The sequence below is a fragment of the Somniosus microcephalus genome, chromosome 6, assembly GCF_052327205.1.
Source record: "Somniosus microcephalus isolate GS21.2 chromosome 6, FLI_Smic_1.0, whole genome shotgun sequence".
Lineage (NCBI taxonomy): Eukaryota > Metazoa > Chordata > Chondrichthyes > Squaliformes > Somniosidae > Somniosus > Somniosus microcephalus.
The window spans coordinates 277,554,060-277,576,102 of NC_140992.1; the positions used below are offsets into that span (position 1 = coordinate 277,554,060).

General features: G+C 49.5%; 1 protein-coding gene across 1 annotated transcript in view; it reads right to left on the reverse strand.

The window, feature by feature from the left end:
* uba2 (ubiquitin-like modifier activating enzyme 2) overlaps positions 1 to 22,043 on the reverse strand; it is a 58,566-nt gene that overhangs the window by 30,587 nt on the left and 5,936 nt on the right. The window contains 8 exon segments of the mRNA XM_085991890.1: positions 1,772 to 1,935; positions 3,530 to 3,629; positions 4,913 to 5,034; positions 7,147 to 7,214; positions 10,267 to 10,388; positions 11,563 to 11,663; positions 13,427 to 13,491; positions 18,697 to 18,767. Coding sequence (XP_085848016.1) covers positions 1,772 to 1,935; positions 3,530 to 3,629; positions 4,913 to 5,034; positions 7,147 to 7,214; positions 10,267 to 10,388; positions 11,563 to 11,663; positions 13,427 to 13,491; positions 18,697 to 18,767 — 813 coding nt within the window.

Sequence of the window (22,043 nt, forward strand, 5' to 3'; positions counted from 1 at the left end):
TGGAATTTTTTGAGGATGTAACTGGTAGAATAGATAAGGGAGAACCAGTGGATGTGGTGTATTTGGACTTTCTGAAGGCTTTCGATAAGGTCCCACATAAAAGATTAGCGTGCAAAATTAAGGCACATGGGATTGGAGGCAAGGTATTGACTTGGATAGAGAACTGGTTGGCAGATAGAAAGCAGAGAGTTGGAATAAACGGGTCATTTTCCGAGTGGCAGGCAGTGACTAGTGGGGTACCGCAAGGATCGGTCCTAGGACCCCAGCTGTTCACAATATATATTAATGATCTGGACGAGGGAATTGGATGTAATATCTCCAAATTTGCAGACGACACAAAGCTGGGTGGGAGGGTATGCTGTGAGGAGGATGTCGTAAAACTCCAGTACGATTTGGACAGGTTCGGTGATTGGGCAGAAGCTTGGCAAATGCACTGTAATGTGGATAAATGTGAGGTTATCCACTTTGGTGGCAAAAACAGGAAGGCAGATTATTATTTGAATGGCAATAGATTGGGAGAAGGGGAAGTGCAGAGAGACCTGGGTGTTCTTGTGCACCAGTTGCTGAAGGCAAGCATGCAGGTGCAGCAAGCGGTTAAAAAGGCAAATGGTATGTTGGCCTTCGTAGCAAAAGGGTTCGAGTACAGGAACAAGGATGTCTTGCTGCAGTTGTACAGGGCCTTGGTGAGACCACACCTTGAGTATTGTGTGCAGTTTTGGTCCTTATCTGAGGGAGGACGTTCTTGCCATGGAGGGAGTGCAGCGAAGATTCACCAGGCTGATACCTGGGATGGCAGGAATGACGTATGAGGAGAGATTGTGTCGATTGGGCTTATACTCACTGGAGTTTAGAAGATTGAGAGGGGATCTCATCGAAACCTATAAAATTCTGTCAGGCCTGGACAGACTAGGTGCAGGAAGGATGTTCCCAATGGCCGGGGAGTCCAGAACCAGGGGTCATAGTCTAAGGATAAAGGGTAAGCCATTTAGGACTGAGATGAGGAGGAATCTCTTCACCCAGAGAGTGGTGAAGCTGTGGAATTCTCTGCCACAGAGGGCGGTGGAGGCCAGTTCATTAAATATGTTCAAGAAGGAGTTGGATATATTTCTTAAGGCTAAAGGGATCAAGGGATATGGGGAGAAGGCAGGGACCGGGTACTGAATTTGGATGATCAGCCATGATCTCATTGAATGGCGGAGCAGGCTCGATGGGCCGAATGGCCTACTCCTGCTCCTATCTTCTATGTTTCTATGGAGCGCTGCACTGTCGGAGGGGCAGTACTGAGGGAGCGCTGCACTGTCGGAGGTGCCGTTTTTCGATGAGGCGTTAAACCGAGGCCCCGTCTGCCCTCTCGGGTAAAAGATCACTTTTGAAGAGGAGCAGGGGAGTTCTCCCTGGTGTCCTGGGGCCAATATTTATCCCTCAACTAACATCACTAAAACAGATATCTGGTCATGATCACACGCTGATTGTGGGAGCTTGCTGTGCGCAAATTAGCTGCCGTGTTTCCTATATTACAACAGTGGCTACACTTCAAAAAGTACTTGATTGGCTGTAAAGCGCTTTGGGATGTCCTGAGGCTGTGAAAGGCGCTTCAGAAATGCGTCTTTCTTTGTCTGAGCTGGATTTTAACCCAGGTCCTAACAGTGAAAATTCCGTAATCTGACTCAACACTCCCTCTAGTTAATGTCGATTCCCGAGTGCAGTCTAAACAATATCGACTTCTTTTTATACTTAGAAAACAAGCAATATTGGAAGTGCCCAGTCTGACCTTGTCCCAGACCAGCTCCCCTCCGTCGCCTTTCTCAGCCAGGCAGGCTTTGAGGTGATCCACACTTCGAGCAAACAGGTGTGCGTAGCTCTTCACATCCAGGACCTGCTGGTCCTTCAGGCCGGCCTGAGGGGTGCCCGTTTGCTGTAGCGCCGCACTGGTCTCTAAACAACAACAACAACATGTTCACAACCGCTGCCGGTCAGAGGAAAAGTATTGCCCATTTAGTCTTCAGGGTTAAAGCCCACTCCACAATGCAGCGTAGTGGAGTTATAGGAAAAACAGCCTAATACGGAAGTCAGTGCTAATATCTTTGTATTATGAGAATGCATTCTGCATGATAGAGACTAACACATGGTTCAGGCTGGGTCGTTAGGATTCCGCAGGGAAATGCTCAGTAAGCAGGCTTCAAGTTGATGCAATTTAAGAAGCACCAAAGGGTTTGTGTAAGAATTACAGCTAGTTTGGAGACAACACGTCCAGGCTTCAGCTGTTGTCATTCTGTTAAGGCATGATGTTTATAACCAGGCAAAACTGATATCTTCTGCATAAACGACACCCACGTCCCAGTGATAATGGGGAGAATGTGGCGCCACATCGCCATCTGCTGTTGTAGCAGTGTGCGGCACGTAAAGATCAGATGACAATAATCTCGGCATTGATTAGGTTTGGAGCAAGTCCTTTGACATTGTCCATCTCGGTGTATTGTGCACTAAGAATGATTAATAGTTAGCGGACACGATGGTTATCCTCCTGGTAAGTTTGGACGTCTAACTTGCTTGTACTTTCTGTTGATATTAATAAAACCAACAATTTGATTTTACTGTAGTGCCCGAACCTATATAATTTGGATTAATCTACTCCGTTGATCCAACACACATCCAAACCAACCATTTCTGTAATTGTATATATTCTGACAATGACTGGAACTTTCCGATAAACATAGTACCCTGCCATGTACCTTTAACCAAGAATCGGAAAAGCAATGGCATTTAATCTTAAAAGACAGTGCTATGATCCAAATTCTATTTATTTCCTCCTGTCCTCCTCGCTGGGTATTGGATCCGTGACCCCTTGCTGGCGATGTATGGGGTTTGGCGGGAGTTCAAGTGGCCAAGCTTTATGTGGGAACCCAGACACTGAGTATCAACATATTGTTTGGCTGTGAAAGCTGCTCTCCCCACTCTTTAGTCCAGAGGCACCGGGGGCTACCTGTAGAACGGCACTTACTGTCCCGACTAAGATCAGTTATCCCAGCACCTAGGGATCTCCCCAATACTCTTGGGTTGGTCACACCCTGCCTTTGCCACACGAGCCAATCAGAAACTCGTCCCCTTACAGCTGCAGACCGCTGCATACGCTCCCGGGGGTGGCTGAGGGTTTATCCAGTGAGTACCCGAGTCATACGGATCAAATGGTCTATGTCGATATATTCGGACTGGCAGTGAGAACATTACAATTGTCCGTACTTCAGGACTGGTGGGGGAGGGAGGTGGAATGTTGGAAACAACCACCAGGAGTCCCACTCCTGATTCATAGCCAATAACCCTGCATGTGTGGAAATCCTCTAGGCTGTGCAGTGCCCCATGGTTGAATAGCACTTGCTGTCACGGCTCACACATAAGGGAATGGTATCAAAGAGCATTTAGCACCCATGGAACTGTACCCCAACAAGGAGTCAATGCATTTGAGGTGGGAAGGGGTGAAGAGAGGAGAGCACGATTAAAAGTCAAGCTTTTGATCCAGTAGCACACGTACCATATTTTTCTAATGCAGCCCAGTCTAAGGGGACTGGTGCTTTCCTTTTGCGCCACAGTTGGTCCATTGTGAGCAAGTACCTTATATCATCCCTGAAAAGCTAAGAAAAGATCAGTGTGTAAAAATCTTAAGATTCAAAAATATAACAGATCGATTCAACCACTGACCACTGTTATCGTCAACTTTGGTTTAAATAACATCCCACTTCCCTGATAGCTTAATGCCCAGCGTGGTGCTGACCCATACAGACCATAATGTCCCAGGATCAAACCCCCGGTCACTGCGGAGTTATCTGATCTCAGCTTTAGGAGCAGTGGGACACTACAACTGGTCTTCATGCTCACTGGCTGCCCGTGTCAGCCGCGGCTCAGTGGCTAGCACTCTCGCCTCGGAGTCAGAAGGTTGTGGGTTCATATAATCCAGGCCCACACTCCCGCTGCTAGCACTGAGGGAGTGCCGCACTGTCGGAGGTGCTGCCTTTTGGATGAGATGTTAAACCGAGGCTCCGTCTGCCCTCTCGGGTAGACATAAAAGATTCGAAGAAACATGAACATTCTGCTTCTCCCCTCAACGGGTCAGTTGCTAACTCAGCACAAACCGGGGAGTGAACCTCGGACCGCCCGATCGGTATAGCTCAGTACAACAGCAAGCCGTGTATTTACCCACTGAGCCATGGCAGAGCTTGGGCACTTTCATTTTAAACATATTATGAAACTAAGTGAGCTCGGGAGGAAGAGGTGACTCTGGACCTACGGTTCTCAAAGCTCTCCCCCACTGGGGGTTTTCCTCGCCTCGTGTCTGGGTCTGTTGTAGACTCATTGATCGAGATTGAGTGCTGTGATTGGTCAACAACCCCATTATCGTTGGGTCAAGCGACTACCAGGGTGGTCGAAGGCGAACTAGGTGGACCTCGGTCTTTCTACGTCTAGTAATTCCTATGTTCTATTCTTCTGATGATCTTATATTTACGTGTAGTTACAACTCACTGACCAGTGGAAACAGTTTCTCCCAATTTACAAAATCAAAGCTCCTTCTCATTTTGAGCACCTACATCAGACCACTAGCCTTTTGCCCCAGCCAAGCTCATGTTATGTGCTCAATAGAAGAGTGGTACAGGGTGCTGAGCAGGAGAGAGAGCTCCAGGGGTTGCAGTGAGTGAATCTACTGGACGGGAGTCGGCAAACATGGCCCTTTAACACCCAGCAAGTCGCACATTGCTACATATTTAGAACCGTGTTCAAGGCTGTAACGGGTCCTGAGGCACGAATTCCACTCTCGTAGACGGCAAGGTCGCCCCGGGCTCTGGAACACGATGCATCCTCTGCATCCACTCCTGACTGTTCACCGAGTAACGAGGGGCTGCGGAAGTCTCAATGACTGTACCTTGTTGAATATTTTGACTGGATCATACCCAGTGGATCTGGCCCAGTCCTTTGTGGATACACGTTTGATGCCACCGTCCTCGTTGGAAGCTCCTGCCCTCGCTGCTGCGTCCGACAGCTCCCCTACCAACAAGCAATTTGCAAACACACTTAGTAATACAAGAACATGAGAATTAGGAGCAGGACTAGGCCATATGGCCCCTCGAGCCTGCTCCGCCATTCAATAAGATCATGGCTGACCTTCTACCTCAACTCCACTTTCCCGCCCGATCCCCATATCCCCATGAGCCCAAAAATCTATCGATCTCAGCCTTGAATATACTCAACGACTGAGCCTGCACAGCCCTCTGGGGTAGAGAATTCTAAAGATTCACAACCCTCCGAGTGAAGAAATTTCTCCTCATCTCAGTCCTAAATGGCCAACCCCTTATCCTGAGACTGTGACCCCTGGTTCTAGACTCCCCAGCCAGGGGAAACAACCTCTCAGCATCTACCCTGTCAAGCCCACAAAGAATTTTATACGCTTCAATGAGATCACCTCTCATTCTTCTAAACTCCAGAGAGTATAGGCCCATTCTACTCAATCTACACAAGAAATATCCCATCCTCAACGCTGATGATGATCAACCTTGCCTCATGTCCCCAAATCGACACTGGCTGAACTGCAGCTGGAGAGCAAAGGGTAGAATCATAGAGCAAAGAAGGAGGCCATTCGGCCCATCATGTCTGTGCCGGCTCTTTGAAATTTTCCGTTTCAAGTATTTCTCCAATTCCCTTTTGAAAGTTACTATTGAATCTGCTTCCACCGCCCTTTCAGGCAGCGCGTTCCAGATCACAACAACTCGCTGCGTAAAAAAAATTTCCTCATCTCACCTCTGGTTCTTTTGCGAATCACTGTAAATCTGTGTTCTCTGGTTACTGACCCTTCTGCCACTAGAAAGGTTCTCCTTATTTACTCTATCAAAACCCTTCAAAATTCTGAACACCTCCATCAAATCTCCTCTTCACCTTCTCTGCTCTAACCTTCCCTTGTCTCCCAACGTAACTCAAGTCCCTCAACCCTGGTACCATGCTTCCAAGTACTGAGCTTTTGAACACTTTTTGTTTTGGCAGCTTCTTGCATTATAGAACTGTCAGTCTAGTTTCATGCCGGGAGGTGCAGACTACTGGAGATCCAGAGTGCGGCTGTACTCTTAACAGTCCTCCAAATTACACATCTTATAATAGGGAAAGAATTAAAAAAAACACCCACACACAATCACGGACAGCTCAAGGAGTTCATCCAGCGAGTCATACAGACCCGAAGCTCTCAGCTTCCCACCCCAGGCTGTGTTGGAATATCTGATCCCAGATGGTGGGGTGCAGCAATCAGACCGAGCATCACTGGGCAGGGGAATGGGGGCACGGGAAGTGGGGAAATCAGCCAGGGTTCCTGCTTTCGATCGCCATCCGGTGATCCCCACTGGAAACTCTCCACGTGTGCGCGCCCGCGCGTCTGTCTGTAGATACACAGATGGTGCCTTTCCCCACAGAGATATTTGGGGAACCCACATTACAGAGAATTTACAGCACAGAAACAGGCCATTCGGCCCAACTGGTCCGTGCCGGTGTTCATGCTCCACTCGAGCCTCCTCCCACCCTACTTCATCTCACCCCGTCACCATATCCTCCTATTCCTTTCTCCCTCATGTGTTTATCTAGCTTCCCCTTAAATGTATCTCTGCTATTCGCCTCAACCACTCTCTGAGTTTCTCCTGAATTCCCGATTGGATTTATTAGTGACCGTCTTATATTTTTGACCCCCAGTTCTGGTCTCCCCCACAAGTGGAAACATCTTCTCTAAGTCTACCCTATAAAACGCCTTCATAATTTTAAAGACCTCTATCAGGTCACCCCTCAGGAGGCCCAGTCTATTCAGCCTTTCCTGATCGGCAGCGAGGAGAGAAATCAGCCGTGTATGTATTTTGTTTTAAAGTAATTTTGGAAAGGAACAGTGTTGTGTGATCTAATTACATGTGTGACTGGTGTTGACTGGATATGTCCAGGGGTCAGATGTCCACCACAACTATGCTCTGTCGAAAGGTCGACAACTTTGTAAATGGGATCACGGTGCAGTTCTACCACTCAGCTGGGTGGTGCCCTGCGACTTGCTGCTGGCCAGACTAACACCCCTTTATGCTAGTTTATTGCAGATCAAATTAAGGGGAATTTCTCGAGGTTTGGTCTTATACTTACAGGCAGCCTCTGGGTCGGCCGTGTCAGGCGATACTTCCTGGTCGGCATCTTCCTCTCCAAACAACTGGCTACAAAAGAACAGAAAATATTAACACTCTTCCACTTAGTGCTGGATGGTCTCCTGCCCTGACAGATGCACTCCGATAGGCCAAAAACACTCCCTCCCGTGCAAAACTCCAATGGCCTAAACCCACCCCTACTGTACACAACCCAATGGACCAAACCCACCCCCGCTGTACATAACCCAATGGACCAAACCCACCCCTACTGTACACAACCCAATGGACCAAACCCACCCCTACTGTACACAACCCAATGGACCAGACCCACCTCTACTGTACACAACCCAATGAACCAAACCCACCCCTACTGTACACAACCCAATGGACCAAACCCACCCCTACTGTACACAACCCAATGGACCAAACCCACCCTGCTGTACACAACCCAATGGACCAGACCCACCCCTACTGTACACAACCCAATGGACCAAACCCACCCTGCTGTACACAACCCAATGGACCAGACCCACCTCTACTGTACACAACCCAATGGACCAAACCCACCCTGCTGTACACAACCCAATGGACCAAACCCACCCCTACTGTACACAACCCAATGGACCAAACCCACCCTGCTGTACACAACCCAATGGACCAGACCCACCTCTACTGTACACAACCCAATGGACCAAACCCACCCTGCTGTACACAACCCAATGGACCAAACCCACCCCTACTGTACACAACCCAATGGACCAAACCCACCCTGCTGTACACAACCCAATGGACCAAACCCACCCCTACTGTACACAACCCAATGGACCAAACCCACCCCCGCTGTACACAACCCAATGGACCAAACCCACCCCTACTGTACACAACCCAATGGACCAAACCCACCCCCGCTGTACACAACCCAATGGACCAAACCCACCCCTACTGTACACAACCCAATGGACCAAACCCACCCCCGCTGTACACAACCCAATGGACCAAACCCACCCCTGCTGTGCACAACCCAATGGACCAAACCCACCCCTGCTGTACACAACCCAATGGCCCAAACCCACCCCTGCTGTATATAACCCAATGGACCAAACCCACCCCTGCTGTACACAACCAATGGACCAAACCCACCCCTGCTGTACACAGCCCAATGGACCAAACCCACCCCTATTGTACACAGCCTAATGGACCAAACCCACCCCTACTGTACACAACCCAATGGACCAAACCCACCCCTGCTGTACACAACCCAATGGACCAAACCCACCCCTACTGTACACAGCCTAATGGACCAAACCCACCCCTGCTGTACACAACCCAATGGACCAAACCCACCCCTGCTGTACACAACCCAATGGACCAAACCCACCCCTACTGTACACAGCCTGATGGACCAAACCCACCCCTGCTGTACACAGCCCAATGGACCAAACCCACCCCTACTGTACACAACCCAATGGACCAAACCCACCCCTGCTACACACAACCCAATGGACCAAACCCACCCCTGCTGTACACAACCCAATGGACCAAACCCACCCCTGCTGTACACAACCCAATGGACCAAACCCACCCCCGCTGTATATAACCCAATGGACCAAACCCACCCCTGCTACACACAACCCAATGGACCAAACCCACCCTTGCTGTACACAACCCAATGGACCAAACCCACCCCTGCTACACACAACCCAATGGACCAAACCCACCCCTGCTACACACAACCCAATGGACCAAACCCACCCCTGCTACACACAACCCAATGGACCAAACCCACCCCTGCTACACACAACCCAATGGACCAAACCCACCCCTGCTGTATATAACCCAATGGACCAAACCCACCCCTGCTGTACACAACCAATGGACCAAACCCACCCCTGCTGTACACAACCCAATGGACCAAACCCACCCCTGCTGTACACAACCCAATGGACCAAACCCACCCCTGCTGTACACAACCCAATGGACCAAACCCACCCCTACTGTACACAGCCTAATGGACCAAACCCATCCCTGCTGTACACAGCCCAATGGACCAAACCCACCCCTACTGTACACAGCCTAATGGACCAAACCCACCCCTGCTGTACACAGCCCAATGGACCAAACCCACCCCTATTAAATGTGTCAACCAGAACATTTAAAAGTAAATTAAATACCAGAAGCAAAATAGCAAGGAGATGGGGTGGGAGCAGATAGCTCGGGGGAAGGAGTTAGTACAGGCCCAAGTGGGCTGAATGGCTTGCTTCTGCACCAAAATCTTAATACTTGCCCAAAATCTTAATGGACCAAATGTGTTTATTGTACAGAATCCCAATGGATCAGGTCCCTTCCTATGGTAGAGATCCAATAGCTACATTCACTGAGGCCACACTAAACCATAATGTGAACATCTTTTATGAAGTATTTGTTCTGGGGATGTGGGCGGGGCTGGCAAGGCCATTTATTGCCCACCCCTTGTTGCCCTGTGGCCACTGAGAGTCAACCACGCAGTGTGGGGACTAGAGTCACGCGTAGGCCAGGTCGGGTAAGGGTGGCAGGTTCCCCATCTTGAAGGACATTAGTGAACTAGATGGGTTTCCGCGACAATCCGACAGGTTTCATGGTCATTTTACCTGGTGCCAGCCCACAAATGACCAGATGTACTGAACTCAATTTGAACTCTCAACCTCTGGATCGCTAGTCTAGGACCAGAGCCATTAAGCTACTGTACCCATGGCGTGAATGTGGGTCCAAAGTGCCTGCACCTCGCAAGTTATAAAATTCATTACTGCATTAGAAAAAAAATCAAGCAGCCCCCTCCCCCGCGAGTCCTGTGTCAGGCACAAGGTGTCCAATCCGCGAACCTGCTCAAAACCAAGCCCGATGCACACATTGCCAACCATTGCACATTAGCTGTTGAGACACAAACAGACATACACGCGCAGGCGGGGGCAGGGGCAGGCAGGGGCGCGGGTAGGCAGGGGGCGCAGGCAGGCAGGGGGAGGTGCGGGCAGGCGGAGGTGCGGGCAGGCGGGGGCGCGGGCAGGCGGGGGCGCGGGCAGGCGGAGGTGCGGGCAGGCGGGGGCGCGGGCAGGCGGAGGTGCGGGCGCACTTCTCTGCTCCTTACTTGAAGAGGTACTTTGCCCATACGATACAGTGGATTGGTTCTGAAGGAGTGTTTCGGATTGTGCAACCTGGGAATGTTTTCTGAGTGGGTTTGGGCTGGCACTCATAGCATTCTGTTATTCCCTGCGAAAAGAACAGCAAATTTTAATTTCAACAGCATCAGGGCAGGTCCCAGACTCTCACCGAAACTGCCGCCTCTGTGTTATTTGTGGGGAAAAAAAAAAATCGGTGTGCGAGGGGTGACAGCATTGAGGAAAGGAGGGCTTATATGATCCTCAGAGAGGACGGTACTAACTGTGAGGCCAGTCATGTCTCAGCACGTTTTTAAGTTTATCAAAGGTGACGTGTTTTTCAGATGAGGGCAATGAGGGACTTATAAAGAAATAAACGAAAGACTTACATTTCTATAGCGCCTTTCAAGACCACCAGACGCCGCAAAGCGCTTTACAGCCAATGAAGTACTATTTGAAGTGTAGTCACTGTTGTAATGTGGGAAACGCGGCAGCCAATCTGCGCACAGCAAGCTCCCACAAACAGCAATGTGATAATGACCAGATAATGTTTTTGTTGTTGACTGAGGGATAAATATTGACCAGGACACCGGGGAGAACTCCCCTGCTCTTCTTCGAAATAGTGCCATGGGATCTTTTACATCCACCTGAGATTTAACGTCTCATCCGAAAGACGGCACCTCCGACAGTGCGGCGCTCCCTCAGTACCGCACTGGAGTGTCAGTCTGGATTTTGTGCTCAAGTCTCTGGAGTGGGACTTGAACCCACGACCTTCTGACTCAGAGGCGAGAGTGCTGCCCACTGAGCCACGGCTGACACCAAAAACCCGACAGAATGGGCCAGAATGTGCCTTTGAGGATGCTCGTCCAGGAGCAGAACCACTTCACTACCATGCTCACATTTGAGTTAGCTGATCTTGAACAGCACAGTGCTCGGGGAACTGCAATTGGCTTCTCCTTGGGGTAAAGCGAGAAGATAAATTAAATAGCAGGGTCCCCACTCTCAATCACCATCCAGCGACACCTGCTGGGAAGGTGCAGGTATAGGTGTGTAGTTGCGAGGTGAGGACAGTATCAGGCTCGGCAATTACAACCATCACCTTCCAACACTCGGTTAAAGCTCACGTGGACAATGGTCACTGAGGGCACGAGACCGAAGGGCAGCCGGTGCCCAGCGAGAGTCAGCACCTTCTGGAGAGGAGTCCAGGAAATTGGGAGATCGAATGCCGGGTTTTTTTAAATTAAATTAAAAATCAATCGTCACAGAATACAAGTAATGGTCGATACCTTTTTGATGACAGTAACTTGACCGAGATATCCTGCAGTCCCGCTCTCTATAAGAGGAATGTCAGCAGCTAAACACATTCTATTCACGTGGTTACGGGCAGCTGAAGAAATACAACAGATCGAATAGAAGCGACATTAGGTATCTGTAAACTCGACCGTGAAGCAGCAACTGAACATGCACACAATCTAAACAAAACGTACTCGCTCAAAAACTATCATTTTTGTAATGTGAGAGAGTACTGTCCCAGTACAGACTGGGAGAGAGATTAACTAGCCTGGGTTAGAATGCTGAACTGTTCCAGTACAGAGACAGCTGTGCCGTTCTGTGCTGCTGTCCACAGCGGGCGGTTACTGTCCAGTACAGATTTACACTGACAGTATTTCTCCCTCGTTACCCGCTCCTTTAACACAACGAGCTCGAGTTTTGTAAAGTATCGCTGTCTGCCGGAATCCAGCTGGTGACCTTGTGGACCAGTCACGTACTGAACTTTGACTCAGTGAGGAATTGTCACGCTGCCTGAAAGCACAACAGGAAGCCGCTGCACTGAGCTCGCCATTCCCCACGAGCCACTTGCAATGCAATCGCTCGGCTGAACAGCCTCTCGACTCTGGCAATTTCTGAGCCGAACAACCATTAACATGTGCTTCCCCGAAGGCTCACTGGCTAAGGCAGCGACTCGCTCAGCCACAAGGATCGGGAAGGTGCCAAATTTGATCCTGGTTTGTGCTCAGTTGGTCTCATCCAGGGCTGGCAGCGGGGGTTCTGTGACTGCCCTCAGTATCACCGGATTAGGGAGAGGGAAAGGATCATTTTCCTTATTCACAAGGAGGGGTTGCATAAACTTGGCTTGTAGCCCGTTGCGGTTCGAAGGTTGAGGGGGATCTGAGCGAGCTGTTTAAGACGATAAAGTGAAAAATTTGCAGGGCTATGGGGAAACCGCGGGGCAGTGGGACTAACCGGAGAGCTCTTTCAAAGAGCCGGCACAGGCACAATGGGCCGAACGGCCTCCTTCTGTGCTGTGTGGTTCTATGATTTGATAGGGTAGATACAGAGAAACAATAGCGGGGGAATCCAGAACAAGGAGGCACATCTTAAAATCTTAAATTAAAGCCAGGCCGTTTAGGAGTGACATCAGGAAGCACTTGTTCCACACAAGTCGTGGAAATCTGGATCTCGCTACCATAACAGACTGTGGATCAACTGACATTTTCAAGCTCGAAATGGATCAATTTTTGTTGGGTAAGGGGATCAAGGGACCTGGATCAAAGGCGGGTAAATGGAGAGGAGGTACAGACCAGCCATGATCGAACTGAATGGCGGAACAGGCTCGAGCGGCTCAATGGCCTCCTCCTGTTGCTCTGGTGAATGTACTGTGTTTATAAATTCACCATTCGTGTGATCAGATCAGTTGAGAAAGTCAATCCCATATACAGGAAACTCTCAATTTACTGGCACCCGTACAACCGGAAATCTCGGTTAACCGGCAAAATTCAGGAGTAGGTTCCGGTAAGTTTCCCTTCATATTAGTGGCCGTTTCTTGATTCTTGGCTGTGTAATCGGGGGTTCCTGCACTTGTTGCTAAGCAACAGGGACGCTTGGTCTGGGGCCGGGCTTCCTGCAGCTGTTGCTAAGCAACAGGGAAGCCTGGATTTGTTGCTGTGTACGGGGCTCTCGTACCTTTTAACTATAGCTCTCTGTAATCCGGACTTTTTGATAAACCGGCACCACGCCGGTCCCGTTGGTGCCGGATAAAAAAGTTTCCTGCACTTCCTTCCAAATCAGTGAGTATCCATTACCCTTGTTTGCATTCAGCAACCATCCATTAGTCTTGCTCGAAACCAGCAGAGCCCTAGAATTCCTTACCCCTGTTATCCAGAGCATTCATCACAAGCGTAAACTGCCTGAAGAATTCCACGTTATAATCTGGGCTGCGGAAAACAAAAGTGAAAGCTCTCTTTTAAACTGGTTACCAGAAACAAGACAAAAAAAAAATCAAGGCGACACACGACTGTCCCCAACACCTCTCTCACAACATTACATTCTCCTGTAATTCGGTAAAATAATTCCCAACCTCTTGTTCATCGCCCCAATAGCTCAGCAAGTTTAATGGGGAAAATCGGAGGCCGGGAGTAACATTCCCACTAAGCTGCACGGCCGCACAGCGGTCTGGAGGTCCCGCGCAGGCCGCTCAAGGGCTTTTACATTGAAGAAACCGCACATGCGCAAAAATCTGAATGGGCCGCGCAGTCCGTTAAAGGGACCACACGCCTAAAATAGAAACATAGAAGATAGGAGCAGGCCATTCGGCCCCTCGAGCCTGCTCCGCCATTCAATGTGATCATGGCTGATCATCCAAATTCAGTACCCTGTCCCTGCCTTCTCCCCATATCCCTTGATCCCTTTAGCCTGAAGAAATATATCTAACTCCTTCTTGAATATATTTAATGAATTGGCCTCTACTGCCTTCTGTGGTAGAGAATTTCACAGGTTCACCACTGTCTGGGTGAAGAAATTCCTCCTCATGCCTGTCCTAAATGGCTTACCCCTTATCCTTAGACTGTGACCCCTGGTTCTGGACTCCCCGACCATCGGGAACATCCTTCCTGCATCTAGTCTGTCCAGTCCTGTCAGAATTTTATAAGTTTCAATGAGATCACCGCTCATTCTTCTAAACTCCAGCGAGTATAAGCCCAATCGACCCAATCTCTCCTCATACGTCATTCCTGCCATCCCAGGTATCAGCCTGGTGAATCTTCGCTGCACTCCCTCCATGGCAAGAACATCCTTCCTTAGATAAGGCGACCAAAACTGCACACAATACTCAAGGTGTGGTCTCACCAAGGCCCTGTACAACTGTAGCGAGACATCCTTGTTCTTGTACTCAAATCCTCTCGCTACGAAGGCCAACATACCATTTGCCTTCTTAACCGCCTGCTGCACCTGCATGCTTACCTTCAGTGACTGGTGCGCAAGGACACCCAGGTCTTGTTGCACTTCCCCTTCGCCCAATCTATTGCCATTCAGATAATAATTTGCCTTCCTGTTTTTGCCACCAAAGTGGATAACCTCTCATTTATCCACGTTATATTGCATCTGTCATGCATCTGCCCAATCACCCAACCTGTCCAAATCATACTGGAGTTTCTCGGCATCCTCCTCACAGTACACACGCCCACCCAGCTTTGTGTCGTCTGCAAATTTGGAGATATTACATCTAGTTCCCTCGTCCAGATCATGAATATATATTGTGAATAGCTGGGGTCCTAGGACCGATCCCTGCGGTACCCCACTAGTCACTGCCTGCCACTCGGAAAAAGACCCGTTTATTCCAACTCTTTGCTTTCTGTCTGCCAACCAGTTTTCTATCCAAGTCAATACCTTGCCCCCAATCCCATGTGCCTTAACTTTACACGCTAACCTCTTATGCGGGACCTTATCGAAAGCCTTCTGAAAGTCCAAATATACCACATCCACTGGTTCTCCCTTATCTATTTTACCAGTTACATCCTCAAAAAATTCCAGTACGATTTACCTTTTATAAATCCATGTTGACTTTGTCCGATCCTGTCACTGTTTTCCAAGTGCTCTGCTGTTACATCTTATATAATGGACTCTAGCATTTTCCCCACTACCGATGTCAGGCTTACCGGTCTGTAATTCCCCGTTTTCTCCCTACCACCGGTTTTGAATAGTGGGGCAACATTAGCTACCATCCAATCCATGGGAACTGTTCCAGATTCCATCGAATGTTGGAAGATGATCAGCAATGCATCTACTATTTCTAGGGCCACTTCCTTAAGTACCCTAGGATGTAGATTATCAGGCCCTGGGGATTTATCGGCCTTCAGTCCCATCAATTTCCCTAACACCATTTCCTTACAAATACTGATTTCTTTCAGTTCCTCCCCTTCATCAGACCCTATGTTCCCCGACATCTCTGGGAGGTTATTTGTGTCCTCCTTTGTGAAGACAGAGCCAAAGTATGTATTTAATTGGTCTGCCATTTCTTTGAAATGAGAGGGAACATTGGCTGGGAGAATGGCGAGAGAGGAGAGTAAGGAAATACAGGTCGTCATGCACTGCAGAGCATGAGGTTCAGGTACCTCTAGATGGAGCTGTGACAGGAGGCTCAGTTCCCCACTGGGCAGCATCTGCGCCAACTGAGCCACCAGGAGGCAACTCATTGATCACTCAGGCGGGTAAGGAGAACTTATCTTAACGCAAGAACAGTCAAGAATTGGAAAAGGCCATTTGATCCAACAAAGCGGAGGCTGGTAGGACCACATCCAGATCCTGCATCCATAACTTGAATCTTGAGATGAGGAATTGCTTAAGTTGCTTTCAACGAGGTTCATGATCTATTTTTAATTCACTTCTGCTCTCATCGTTTGATTGAGTGGAGTCTGAAAGTCTCCTAACAAAACAGGCTTTGACGGTAGATCTATGGATTGTGTACACTTGGAATCTTTTTAAGTAAAGGAAGCCATTTCTTGGTTCTCAGTTTTAATCTGTGTCGCTTTAAATTTTTCTGGCTGTTTTTTATTCATTCTCGGGATGTGGGCGGCATCGGCAAGGCGGACATTTTATTGCCCATCCCTAGTTGTCCTCGAGAAGGTGGTGGTGAGCCGCCTTCTTGAACCGCTGCAGTCCGTGTGGTGGAGGTGCTCCCACAGTGTTGTTAAGGTTGGGAGTTCCAGGATTTTGAATTTTTTTTTTTTTTTTAAAGCTGGTTTCAGTAAAAGTGACCATGAAGCTGTCGGATTGTCATAAAACATAGAAGATAGGAGCAGGAGTAGGCCATTCGGCCCCTCGAGCCTGCTCCACCATTCAATGAGATCATGGCTGATAATCCAAATTCAGTACCCGGTCCCTGCTTTCTCCCCATACCCCTTGATCCCTTTAGCCTTAAGAAATATATCCAACTCCTTCTTGAATATATTTAATGAATTGGCCTCTACTGCCTTCTGTGGTAGAGAATTCCACAGGTTCACCACTCTCTGGGTGAAGAAATTCCTCCTCATCTCAGTCCTAAATGGCTTACCCCTTATCCTTAGACTGTGACCCCTGGTTCTGGACTCCCCGGCCATCGGGAACATCCTTCCTGCATCCAGTCTGTCCAGTCCTGTTAGAATTTTATAAGTTTCAATGAGATCCCCTCTCATTCTTCTAAACTCCAGCGAGTATAAGCCCAATCGACCCAATCTCTCCTCATACGTCATTCCTGCCATCCCAGGTATCAGTCTGGTGAATCTTCGCTGCACTCCCTCCATGGCAAGAACATCCTTCCCTCAGATAAGGTGACCAAAACTGCACACAATACTCAAGGTGTGGTCTCACCAAGGCCCTGTACAACTGCAGCAAGACATCCTTGTTCCTGTACTCAAACCCCCTCGCTACGAAGACCAACATACCATTTGCCTTCTTAACCGCCTGCTGCACCTGCATGCTTACCTTCAGCGACTGGTGCACAAGGACACCCAGGTCTCGTTGCACTTCCCCTTCTCCCAATCTATTGCCGTTCAGATAATAATTTGCCTTCCTGTTTTTGCCACCAAAGTGGATAACCTCGCATTTATCCACATTATACTGCATCTGCCATGCTTCTGCCCAATCACCCAACCTGTCCAAATCATACTGGTTCCCTCATGCCCTTTAGGGAAGGAAACCTGCTGTCCTTACCCGGTCTGGGCCTATATGTGACTCCAGACCCACACCAACATGGTTGACTATTAACTGCCCTCTGAATTGGCCTAGCGAGACACTCAGTTGTATCAAAAAGTATTCGAATCTACTGCAACAAGAGGACTTTTAAAGAAGTGACAGGCAATCCAATTACAGGTCCGGTGTGCTATGACCAGAAGAACAGCGTATGTTGAGAAGGGTTAACTGAAGATACTCTCCTGATTAACTCCTCTGCCCCCTGCGGAGTGCATCAATCACCCCTTTTGAGACTTGAGCATAAAATCCAGGCTGACACTCCCAGTGCAGTGGGTGATGCCCTGTTGGAGGTGCCATCTTTTGGATGAGACGTAAAAGATCCCACGGCCCCAGGGTAGGGCATTCTCCGCGGTGTCCCACGGCCCCAGGGTAGGGCATTCTCCGCGGTGTCCCACGGCCCCAGGGTAGGGCATTCTCCGCGGTGTCCCACGGCCCCAGGGTAGGGCATTCTCCGCGGTGTCCCACGGCCCCAGGGTAGGGCATTCTCCGCGGTGTCCCACGGCCCCAGGGTAGGGCATTCTCTGCGGTGTCCCACGGCCCCAGGGTAGGGCATTCTCCGCGGTGTCCCACGGCCCCAGGGTAGGGCATTCTCCGCGGTGTCCCACGGCCCCAGGGTAGGGCATTCTCCGCGGTGTCCCACGGCCCCAGGGTAGGGCATTCTCCGCGGTGTCCCACGGCCCCAGGGTAGGGCATTCTCCGCGGTGTCCCAGGGTAGGGCATTCTCCGTGGTGTCCCACGGCCCCAGGGTAGGGCATTCTCCGCGGTGTCCCACGGCCCCAGGGTAGGGCATTCTCCGCGGTGTCCCACGGCCCCAGGGTAGGGCATTCTCCGCGGTGTCCCACGGCCCCAGGGTAGGGCATTCTCCGTGGTGTCCCACGGCCCCAGGGTAGGGCATTCTCCGCGGTGTCCCACGGCCCCAGGGTAGGGCATTCTCCGCGGTGTCCCACGGCCCCAGGGTAGGGCATTCTCCGCGGTGTCCCACGGCCCCAGGGTAGGGCATTCTCCGTGGTGTCCTGGGCCCAATATTTATCCCTGGACCAGCACCACGAACAAACACAGATTATTTGCTCATTATCACATTGCTGTTGGTGGGATCTTGCTGTGTGCAAATTGCCTGCCACGTTTCCTACATTACAACAGTGACTACACTGCAAAAGCACTTCATTCCCTGTAAAGCGCTTTGGGACGTCCCGAAGGCGCTATATAAATGCATGTTCTTTCTTTTAGTGTACCAGGAGAGCAGTGCTGGGGTACCAGAGCTCAAGGTACATTCTCGCCCTTCAGATTCACCGTCAGTCCTCCATTCCCCGGGGAGTACAGGAGCTCACCCAATCATCACTTCAAAAAAAAACACATCGTTCCGCAGACACGCCCTCCGCAATCCAGAACAAGGACCGACAAAAGATAAAACTTACTTCACGATGCTGTCGTGATGAGCAGTAATCTTGGCCTCGGGGCAGAACTGTAGGGCGCTCTCCTTGGCCACCTGCAAACCAAATTAAACACAGAGGGTCAAACGAACCAGTCCCATCCAAGCCAGTAACGGATCTGCTACAGATGCTACACAGAATGTACAGCACAGAAACAGGCCATTCGGCCCAACTAGCGTGTGCTGGGGGTTCTGCTCCACACGGGTCTCCTCCCATTCTATATCTCTCATCTCAGCCGCTCAGCATATCATTCTATTCTCTTTTAGCTCATGTACTCGCCTAGTTTCCTTTTGAAAGCATCAAAGCTATTTGCCTCAACCACGTCCCGTGGCAGAGAGTTCCACATTCTAACCACTCTCTGCGTAAAAATATTTCTCATTTCCCTACTGGATTTATTACTAACTATCTTGTGTTTATGGCCCCTGGTTTTGGATTCTCCCACAAGTGGAAACATTCTCTGCGCATCGACCCTGTCCAACCCACTCCTAATTGTAAAGTCCTCCATCAGGTCTCCTCTAATGCTTCCATTTTCAAAAGAAAAAAAGTCCTAACCTGTTCAATCTTTCCCGATAGCTGTCATCTCCGAGTTCTGGCACCATATTTACATAATAATAGAATCATAGAATGATACAGCACAGGAGGAGGCCATTCGGCCCATCGTGCCTGTGCCGGCTCTTTGGTCGAGCTCTCCAATTAGTCCCACTCCCCCTGCTCTTTCCCCAGAGCCCTGCAAATGTTTCCATTCAAGTACTTATCCAATTCCCTTCTGAAAGTTACTATTGAATCTGGTTCCACCGCCCTTTCAGGCAGCGCGTTCCAGATCACAACAACTCGCTGCGTAGAATAATGTTTCCTCATCTCCCCCCTGGTTCTTTTGCCAATGATCTTAAATCCGTGCCCTCTGGTTACCGACCCTCCTGCCACTGGAAACAGTTTCTCCTTATTTACTCGATCAAAACCCTTCACGATTTTGAACACCTCTATCAAATCTCCTCACAACCTTCTCTGCTCTAAGGAGAACAATCCCAGCTTCTCCAGTCTATCCACGTAACTGAAGTCCCTCATCCCTGGTATCATTCCAGTAAATCTTCTCCACACCCTCCAAGGCCTCGATATCCTTCTTAAAGTGTGGTGCCCAAAACTGAACACAATACTCCAGCTGAGGCTTAGCCAGTGTTTTATCAAGGTTTAGCATCACTTCCCTGCTTTTGTATTCTATTCCTCTATTTGTAAAGCCCAGGGTCCCATACGCTTTTTAACAGCCTTCTCAACTTGTCCTGCCATTTTCAAGGACTTGTGTACGTACACCCCCAGGTCTCTCTGTTCCTGCACCCCCTTTAGTTCAGATTGCCTCTGCTCAGTCTTCCTACCAAATTGCATCACTTTACATTTTGCATTAAATTTCATCTGCCATGTGTCTGCCCATTTCACCAGTCTGTCGATGTCCTCCTGAAGTCTGTAAATATCCTCCTCACTGTTTACTACATTTCCGAGTTTTGTATCATCTGCAAACTCTGAAATTATGCCCTGTATACCCAAGTCCAGGTCATTAATATATATCAAAAAGAGCAGTGGTCCTAGTACCGACCCCTGGGGAACTCCACTGTTCACCTCCCTCCAGTCTGAAAAACAACTGCTCACCACCCAATACTCTCTGCTTTCAGTCTCTTAGCCGATGTTGTACCCATGCTGCCACTGTCTCTTTAATCCCATGGTGTCAATTTTGCTAACAAGTCTATTGTGTGGTACTTTTTTTATTCGTTCGTGGGATGTGGGCGTCACTGGCAAGGCCAGCATTTATTGCCCATCCCTAGTTGTCCTTGAGAAGGTGGTGGTGAGCCGCCTTCCTGAACCGCTGCAGTCCGTGTGGTGAAGGGACTCCCAGTGCTGTTAGGGAGGGAGTTCCATGATTTTGACCCAGCGACGATGAAGGATCGGCTGATATATTTCCAAGTCAGGATGGTGTGTGACTTGGAGGTGGTGGTGTTCCCATGCGCCTGCTGCCCTTGTCCTTCCAGGTGGAAGAGGTCGCGGGTTTGGGAGGTGCTGCCGAAGAAGCCTTGGCGAGTTGCTGCAGTGCATCTTGTAGATGGTACACACTGCAGCCACGGTACGCCGGTGATGGAGGGAGTGAATGTTTAAGGTGGTGGACAGGGTGCCAATCAAGCGGGCTGCTTTGTCCTGGATGGTGTCGAGCTTCTTGAGTGTTGTTGGAGCTGCACTCATCCAGGCAAGTGGAGAGTATTCCATCACACTTCTTACTTGTGCCTTGTAGATGGTGGAAAGGCTTTGGGGAGTCAGGAGGTGAGACACTCGCCACAGAATACCTAGCCTCTGACCTGCTCTTGTTGCCACAGTATTTATGTGGCTGGTCCAGTTAAGTTTCTTGTCAATGGTGACCCCCCAGGATGTTGATGGTGGGGGATTCGGCGATGGTAATGCCGTTGAATGTTATGGGGCAGTGGTTAGACTCTCGCTTGTTGGAAATAGTCATTGCCTGACACTTGTGTGGTGCGAATGTTACCTGCCACTTATCAGGCCAAGCCAGAACGTCGTCCAGGTCTTGTTGCATGCGGGCATGGACTGCTTCATTATCTGAGGAGTTGTGAATGCATTAAACACTGTGCAGTCATCAGTGAACATCCCCATTTCTGACCTTATGATGGAGGGACGGTCATTGATGAAGCAGCTTAAGATGGTTGGGCCTAGGACACTGCCCTGAGGAACTCCTGCAGCGATGTCCTGGGGCTGTGATGATTGACCTCCAACAACCACAACCATCTTACTTTGTGCTAGGTGTGACTCCAGTGAGTGGAGCGTTTCCCCCCCCCCATTCCCATTGACTTCAGTTTTACTAGGGCTCCTTGATGTCACACTCGGTCAAATGCTGCCTTGATGTCAAGGGCAGTCACTCTCACCTCACTTCTGGAATTCAGCTCTTTTGTCCATGTTTGTAATGAGGTCGGGAGCCGAGTGGTCTTGGCGGAACCCAAACTGGGCATCAGTGAGCAGGTTATTGGTAAGTGCCGCTGATAGCACTGTTGATGACACCTTCCATCACTTTGCTGATGATTGGGAGTAGACTGATGGAGCGGTAATTGGCCGGGCTGGATTTGTCCTGCTTTTTGTGGACAGGACATTCCTGGGCACTTTGTCAAATGCCTTTTGAAAATTCAGAAACACATCAACCCTCTCCATTACTTCTTCAAAAAACTCAATCAAGTTAGTCAAACACAAATCGTCTTTAACAAATCCCCTCTGGTTCTTTTGCCAATCACCTTAAATCTGTGTCCTCTGGTTACCAACCCCGCTGCCACTGGAAGTAGTTTCTC